Here is an 8,957-nt window from a genome sequence, read left to right as displayed (position 1 = left end):
CTGAGGAAGATCCAGCCGAAGGTTGCCAGGAAGGCAGCATGTGGCTGCTGCTTATGAGTCTTCCGTAAGAAGCAGCGGAGACTGGGATAGGCTGCACATCTGGAGTTGCACATCTGGAGTCATCACATACACGGTGGCAGAGCTGCAGCAGCAGCGCACGCTCGCGGTGGGGCAAATCCACCATGGCTTCGGCGAGTTGTCACTCGGGAAAGCGCCAGCAAAAGTGGGACAGGAGGAAATGGTGGGTGCCGCCGGGTGCCATCTGCCTGGCCGCTCCCTGCCCTGCCTCCACCAACACGATGCAGGTTAGATTCAATACCCAGGCTTTGATTTGAAACCAAGCCTGCCCCAGCCTGGTGGCACAGCGCTGTCCCGCTCACAAGTAGGTTTTACTTGTTATTAGAGCAGGAAGGATGGAGATTTGGCAGACGGCAGGCAGGTATGAAAGGGAGTTTTCTGAGGTTAAGGATTCTGGAGCATGGCATGAATTGTGTCCCAGCTCCTTCCCTGGCTGCTTTATAGGACCAGGCAGGGAAATGTCTCCCAGGTGGGACTCATGTAGGGGCTCTCTTTCAGCCCTTCCTCCAGCTGCTTCTCCATCTCCCTCACTTCCCTCCTCTGGCTCTGCTGAGCTGCTCCTGTCCCTGCTGTAAATCTACAAACTGCCTGGCAGGCTCTACCGGCAGCTCAGAGCACATGGCCGCTTCCCTGGGGAAAGAGGAAGAGGACGAGTTGGACCTGGTGTCACACTGCTGGCATGGCTCAGCTGGGAGCTGGTGCCATGGTTGGCAGCTGTGGTCTCCCAAACGGGATGAAGCCCCTATGGCCAACATGGCTGTGCTGGGATGTCTGCTTGGACAGCCCCACACAGGAGGCCAGCATCCACACACGGCCCCAGCCACAGTGAGAGCAGCCCAGCCATGGCACCAGTGTCCAGGCCAAGTCTGGTTTACATCTGGGCTTTGGGGAAGGAATTTGAAATTTCTCCTGAAGTGCTTAAGCAGCAGCTTTCATTTGTCAACACCACAGAGATATGTAGCAGGGCCATTGATAGCTAGTAACACCCATGAATCCCAGTAAAAAGCCACAGGTGCTTGTGTCCTTCACTCTAGGAAGCAAAGCAGAGCAGCATCGGAGGCCTCTTCTCCAAGTTCAGCCGAAAGTAGCCAATAGGTTCAAAACTCTGTAGGGAGGGACAGATGGACGCACACACAACATAAACCATCTCAGCAGGAAGGCATGGTCCTGCCCAAGGGGGAAATCTGTTCTCCGTGCCCCAGCAGCAGCTGGGCGTTACAGCAGCCTGGGCGAGCGCAGCATCCTCTCTCCCTGCCCATGTCAAACCTCATGAAACTGAAACGATTTTGCTGCCCAGTGACACTCCTGTGCCCTTACCCAGGGCCAGGCGGAGTGTGGTCCCCAAAACACTCGCTTTATTTTTTCCAGTTTTGCGTGGTAGTTTACAAACTTCCACCAAGAAGAAAATCAGGAGTATGAGATATTCATGAGAGAGGGGACTGGGAAGAGAGAGAAGCATCCACCCACAAAAATGTGCCCCTTTTTAACTTCTCACCTCTACTAGGAAAGTATCCAATTATTTCTTAAATGACCCCGACTTTTTTTGCCTCAGCCTTGTTGCTTGGTTAGCCATTTCACATATTTATTATTCTTTGTATGAAATAATACTTCCTGACATCTGTTCCCAGTTTGTTTCTCTTTAATTTCCATTTATAGCACATTTTCCTATCCTCCGACCATGTTAAAATAAAACAATAAGTATGTTTGACACGGTGCAAGTTACTTAAGATCATGATCCTTCCCTGACCTTGATTTTTTTATTTTTTTTTAAACACGCTGTAAAACACAGAAAAACATTTTAATGAGCTTTGACGGAAAAGCAACTGGAAAGCTCAGAGAATCGGCAACCACTCAGCAATTCACAGCCATGCTGGCAGCCGGTTACCCGGGGACCAGTGTGAGGATTGGTTGGTGGTCACGGTCCAGTGCCACTCTGACAAGTATCAGCTGGAGGCGGATGGGGAAAGCGAGGAGCTGTGGGCTGCGCGGTCCCTCCGCAAGGCAGAGGTGGCTGTAAGAGATGGGGTGGCAGTGGGACAGGCACGGGAAAGGAGATGTTAATTCCCAGTGCAGTGATAGAAATTGGCTTGGGTGATGCTTTCCCTTCTGACCAGGCAGATGGGAAAAGGTGCCCTTCCCTTGCTCTGAAGAGAGAGTTTGCTTCCAAACGCAATCTGGCAACGCCACAAGCAATAAATTCACAAGGAGAAGCAACGAGGAGTGCTTTAGTTATGGCACAAGAACATTTTATGTTGTCATCTCCGTCTTGGTACAAGCCCTCGATATAATTTTAGCTCAGGAGGAGGCTGCTTATGAAGCTAAAATAAAATGGAAAGAATCAGTGTAGCCTCCAACCAAATGTGTGCACGCGCCTTCCCATTAAGTAACAAAGCAAAACACCGACCCAGCGTCATCTCCAGCTGGTTCATCACCGTTTTATGGACTCTGAGGCAGTTCTCTGGTAGGGACCAACATGCTCCATACAAGCGTCCGCCTGCACAGAACAGCCCCTCCAGGTCCTCCTGCACCGATAACCCGGTAAACGTGGTTCTGCATCCTGCTGCAACAAGGCCAACAAGGTTGCACCCCTGAACGGAAACATCTGAAACTGATAACATTTCTGCTCAGTCCTCTTCAGTGGGAAGGGCAGTGTTTGCTCTGCAGTCTGGCGCTATGGCAGAGATGTGGGTGCTCATAACAGCCAAGAGCCACAGCAACCTGGGCATTTCAGATCGCAGTGCCCTGTACGTACCTTCTCTGCTGCTGGAAGCTTTCTTCACGCAACTATTTTATTGATTAATTAACCTGCCAGGTTGCCAAGGGCGTTTTCCTTTTACCCAAATTCCACGCTGAACATGCACACACTAGAAAACCTGGGTTTAACCTGGGGCTTTTTTGAGGTCAAGACAAATACTGTGACAACCAGGACTAAGAGCAGCCAAGTTAAACCGTGCCCTGACAAAGCACCATCCTCTCAAACACACCATGCAGCTCGGTGCCAGGGCTGCACCCCTACAGCTCGAGAGCCAGAAGGCTGATGAGGGTGGATGGCGTTCAAGGAAGCAGGTCAGAAGTGGCTTTGAAGGCTCTCCAGCAGGTTGTTGGATCAGGCACTCAGCATGAACCAAAAAGCTGCTCCTTTTGGGAAACCAGCGCCTGCCACCGCCCGAGAAATGCTCCTGCTTGTCCCCTGGCTGCCTGCAGTGTCGGGAGGGTGTGATTCAATGGGCCAGCAAGGTTGGCCACCTCACGCCCTTGGGAACTGTTTAATCCTCAGCAGCACAAAGGCTCGCAATTACAAAAATACGCATTTGTGTCTCTGCTCCCTGAACTCGCTGCGCTTCATCTACTCTCCTGGGCTCTAAGCTCTAAGCAGGCAGACTTCACATGGGTGGATTTATCCTACGTAGATGGTTTGAAAGGATAAACATGAGTCCCCCCTAGTCTGCCTGTTTCTTCTGCTCTTTTCTCCCCTGCCACAACTGGCCAATTCACCTTTGCTGTTAATTCAGCCCAGTATTTACAGGATCTGGAAAGACTCAAAAATTGATTGAGGGGGAAAAAGAGAAAAGCTATGCTACGCTCGAAGGCCTGATTATGCAAAGCTTTATGCGAACAACACTGCCACTGCCTTGGTGAATAGGCCTGGAGGGGGGGAAAGAGAAAGCTTCACAGTGTGAGTTAGCCCACACTTGGTTGTGAATGCATTGTGCAGTTATAACTGGGATTTAACAATCATTACCTATTTTCTGTGCAGAAACAGGAATTATGAAAAAGTGCCGAGGGTCATTCGTTCTCTGAGTTGCAATCTCTTTATTTGGTTAAGTGGTCTGAGTCAGCAAAGTCATGCTCTCCTCTATTTCCGAGAGTTTCTTCAGCATCTGGCTCACCTTGGCCTCATCGAATTCCAGACAGAGAAACTCCGATTCCTACAAAGCAAAAGTGCAAGAACAATAGTTGAGAAGGATGACAGTTTTTCAGGCATACAACAGAGGGAGAACAGCGAGTTCTGGTTTCCTGACGATTTGTGTCCTGTGTCTCCATTTTTCCCGGTACCACTTAAATAACCTCAGTAGACCCAGAGGTTGGCTACGCTGAGCGAGAGCAGGACATGCCGGCCAACCAGCCAGCAGCTGCCAAAGAGGACACAGGAAGGCTGAGCTGTGCCCGCCTTTCCTTTCAATGCAGGCATCAGTTTGGGTCTTTCCTTAGCTGCAGACTTTTGCAAAACTTGTAGAAATTTAATTGTATCTGAGACTTTCAGTTTTCCTTCCAATCTGGTGATTGCCCAAAGCTGTTGCTGGGAACTGCAAAGTGGTCAGAGCCACCGCACAAAGCTCGTCACATATAAAAACCAGACTTAATACCGGGAAAAACAAGAATCCAAAACACAATCTTGTACAGGACATTCCAGTCTGGACATTCAGGAGGGTTTTATATTCTCTTACACGTGGCCTCTACTGTCAATGTAAACATAGACGCAAGTTAAGAAGCAGCACTGATTTGCTCTGAGAAGTCCTGCCACATCTTAAAAAGTAGTTGTTCCCTGTCAGGATGGATGTTGGGATACAGTAAAAGGATCTTGTCAAACGCCCAGAAAATAAAGAATATCTATTAAAAAAAAAAAGTTCTAATGATATGGAGCTCATTAATAAACACCAATGCGAAAAGGCCTCCTGAGCTCTCCAGTCCATTAGCCTCACCTGCTGGTATGTCTATAGTTACAAAATATTTCCCATAGTGATTCTGGCAGAAGAAAGGTTTGAGATTGCCGGGAGTGTGACTGTGTACTAAAGGTTGTTCCAGGTGAAGCACTATCAGTGACAGAGGAACAAAGTGAAAATATTTGAAAAATCAAGTGCAGCCAGTACAGAGGGAGGTTTCCTTCGGAGACACTGGGATAGTTTTAGCCATCGGAATCACTGTACAGCCACTGAATTTCTATATCTAACACAGACTCTGTGGTACTTAGAAGAGTAGAAGGGCATCTCCCGGTCTCATATGTTTTCTACCAGGCTAAAATTTCTATCAATATTTCAAAATATGTTTTTTCCATACAACTAGAATCTACCCAAACCATCACAACTTCATCCTTTACATTTATGGAATTAATATTTAATACACAAGGATAAAATCATCGGACAAATTAAACCCATCAATTTTTACTCAGGACATTTTAGAACCGCTACAAGCATTTTCCCCAGGCATCAGGAATAGTTTTACCTTTTACCCTCTCTCGCTCTCCCAAGGATTCCTGGGTTGTTTCATTTTTTTGTAAGAACCAAGCCAGCAAGTGAGCTACGAACTAAAATGCTGACAGAGGCAGCAAGGGCATCATTTTGTGTGTAATTATCACAAAAGGCACTGCCAGAAGAACGCTAACGGGAGAGAAACGAGGTGCCGGAAGTCAGTGATCATGAAACCGAGCCTGTGATGTGCATGGAAAGGTTGTACCGGACATTAGTCACACGGGGAACTACCACAGTTCCAAGGCAGAAATCAAAATGGTGATTTAAACTTTAAAACTTGAAACTTTCTAAGAAAGAAGAACTTGTACAATGAGAGTGGCATGCACTTCAAGCTTTTTTTGTCTTCAAATATCACTGTCTCTCCCCTAATGCTAGTACTTAGGTGCCGGTAAGCCACATACTGTAGCTGCCATTGGATGAGTCAGTCCGTGAAATGTTTATTATCTTATCCACTATATGACCAAATCAGCCAACAGAGCAAGGTGCAGAGATCAAGTCACATATTTAGTGTTCGGGTGCTTCTAATTAGAAAAGGTTTTGTAGAATTAAGGAGAACTTTGACTGAATGAAGTATCAGTAAAGTTCAATGATAGTCATGTAACTAAATATATACCACGTAGAATATGCAGATTACTAGGAAAGGCCTTTGCCTGAGCAAGCAATTAGTCTCATAAACAGCATTCTATTGGAAACTATTACTGTACGTTGTGTTTGTTTTTTCAAATTAATTTATAACATTACTTAATACATTATAAAAAAATATATACTATCTCTCTATAATATTACTTAGTACATTACAAAACATCACAAAAGTAGCATTAAACATTCAAGATCAATAACAACACAGATGAGACATCTAGGACTTGGAAGCAAGGGCTTTCTTGCACCGTTTTTTTCTTGTCCTTGACAACAGTTACCAACACGTCTTATGGAAAATACCTTGTATAAAATACCTCTGCAAAGCACAATTACAGCAAAGCATAATTACAGCTGGTCACTGTGCAGAAAGAAAATGTTTGGTGAGGAATTTGACAGCTTAACTCCATTTGGCAGTGAGCTTTCTTGTTAGTTTCCTGTCTGATTAGGAGTGCACTGAAAAAAAATCTAGGTCAGATCTGCCTGAAGAAGATGTGTTTGCAGGAGATTGCATAAGAAAGCCTAAACGAAACCCTGAAATTTCTCTCTATACATTCCTTGATTAGGAAGCACTGGAAAAGTCAAATCTCAAGCAATCCGTTAGTTAACCCCTTAGGTGCTGTGAAGCATCGTGCTGAAACCGGACCACAGACCCTCGCTGGAGTAAACCGTTCTCCACTGAAACGAGCAGAAACGGGCAGCGTCAGCTCAAGCAGTGCAACTGCTGCAAATTGGGACTGCAAAGCCAACACCTCCTCACCTCTCCCTGCTAATTCCCCCCAAGTTTTAGCATCCTTGTTTTCCCAGACCTGACTGGAGAAAAATTTTGAGCTCACTTTCACAGAAGAGCTACTGCAGAAGCAGAAACTTTTCTCACCAACCTAAACCAATCCCAATATCTGTAAAGCGTTACAAGTCCTGCTTCACAGGCAACACCTGAAAACAGCTGTTCTCTCTGTAACCTGACCTCTCTTTCCTCAACGTATGTGCCACGGCCACTGGCTAATGTCTATCTCGACCTTTTATGGAACGAGTGATGGAGCCACACTACGCAGCCCTGGGCCACAGTCCTCGACAGGACAAACTCCAAGGCCACAGCCCTGCTGATTTCTGCGGCTCTCCAGCCACCGCTGTGCACCCCAAGTCACGTGAGCCCGTCAACATAGACTTCCCCATGCAACCTTTAAGCTCTGTATAAGCTGATTTTAGGGTTTAATCACATGGTGAGTGTGAGTGGACAGGAGAAGACCGAAGCTCCCAGCTCTGGTGGAGATGTTTTTGCATGAGCCTAAGGCACAAGGAGGCTTTTTTATTCCCTCTTCAGGCTTTGTCAGTTAAAAGGAATGTAAATTGAGGAAAAGGACACTCTTGGATTACACTAAATCTCTTCATGCCACTTTATACAAGCGTACTCATAAAGCATACTTTTATCTGTAAAGCAGCTAAAACTTTCCTATGTGGATTAGACGGCATCTAAACAGTAATGACACTCTCACATGGACAGACTGGAAGAACTGAGACGGAGAAATGCATGGTTTGTGTCCTTAGGTACTTTTTCATATAAAAAGCAGTCACATTTTAAAACCATACACAAAGAGAACACAGACAATGCTGTGTGCCCATGCTCACCTCCGTCCGGAGTGAGCATAGGGTCCACATCCCATGGGAACAAGCCCCCTCACAGCTCCTTGATTTGGGGTCCCAGAGGCCACTGACATCCGGTTGCCACTACCAAGAGGGGACCACAAGAAGAGAACTGCTTCAGATCATGTGGAAGTGGAAGAGCAGAAACGCCGCAAACTGGGACCCACAGACCTTGCCCTGAGTGACCAGGAGGGAAGAAGAAACCTCAACAACACCCCGTGACAGGCAACCATCAGCCAACATGCCAGGCCCATGCATAAAAGCCTTCTCAATTTGGCTGACAGCTGGCTGAGTGTAAGCCAGCAGTGTGCCCAGGTGGCCAAGGCGGCCAACAACATCCTGGCTTGTATCAGCAGTAGCGTGGCCAGCAGGAGTAGGGCAGTGATCGTCCCCCTGTGTTCGGCACTGGTGAGGCCCCACCTCGAGTACTGTGTTCAGTTTGGGCGGCTCACTACAGGAAAGACACTGAGGTGCTGGAGTGGGTCCAGAGAAGGGCAACGAAGCTGGGGAGGGGTCTGGAGCACAAGTCTTATGAGGAGCAGCTGAGGGAGCTGGGGGTGTTCAGCCTGGAGAAAAAGAGGCTGAGGGGAGACCTTATCGCTCTCTACAGCTACCTGAAAGGAGGCTGTAGCCAGGTGGGGGTCGGTCTCTTCTCCCAAGTAACAAGTGATAGGACAAAAGGAAATGGCCTCAAGTTGCACCAGGGGAGGTTTCGATTGGATATTATGAAAAATTTCTTCGGTTAAAGGGTTGTCAAGCATTGGAACAGGCTGCCCAGTATCACCATCCCTGGAGGTATTTAAAAAACGTGTAGATGTGGTGCTGAGGGACATGGTTTAGTGGTAACTTGGCAGCGTTGGGTTAATGGTTGGACTCGATGATCTTAAATGTCTCTTCCAACCAAAACGATTCTATGACTCCATGATTCTAACTTGATGTGGTGCTCGTAAGATCATTAACAGCTGTTTGTAAAGGAATTATCCAATCTTGAACTACCAGGAAAGCAAACTCTTTAGACAGTGAAAAAGCGCTAGCTTCTGATGCCTGTGTGCAAACACAGACAGACACGTACAGACGTGGACTTCTACACCCAGACAGCTGCTTCCTGCAGCAATGGGAGTATCGTAGTTTCTTGGGTCTTCCACCTTTTGGTACAGGCAACGCAGTCATCTGCTCTGCAGAGGCTGGGCTTCAATGTAATTTCATTGCTCTGGAAGATACATTATTCTCCTGTCTTAGGTTTTGCATTAGATTTGGATGTTTTAAAGGTTTAGTTGCCCCTTGCATAAGTGAAAACCAAATCTGTAATGTCACCAGAAACCCAACTTGGCTTCAAACATCCTGGTACCT

The 8,957-nt window shown here is 47.0% G+C and overlaps 1 protein-coding gene across 1 annotated transcript in view; it reads right to left on the bottom strand.

Moving 5' to 3' along the window:
• Positions 1 to 1,705: 1,705 nt before the first annotated feature.
• Positions 1,706 to 8,957, bottom strand: part of COMMD1 (copper metabolism domain containing 1) — an 84,642-nt gene continuing 77,390 nt past the window's right edge. The window contains exon 3 of the mRNA XM_074579188.1: positions 1,706 to 4,007. Within this exon, the coding sequence (XP_074435289.1) occupies positions 3,900 to 4,007 (108 nt within the window). The 3' untranslated portion in view covers positions 1,706 to 3,899. The remainder of the gene's footprint in view (positions 4,008 to 8,957) is intronic.

This window comes from Larus michahellis, chromosome 3 (assembly GCF_964199755.1).
Source record: "Larus michahellis chromosome 3, bLarMic1.1, whole genome shotgun sequence".
Classification (NCBI taxonomy): Eukaryota; Metazoa; Chordata; class Aves; order Charadriiformes; family Laridae; genus Larus; species Larus michahellis.
This window is presented reverse-complemented; position numbering and strand designations above follow the sequence as displayed.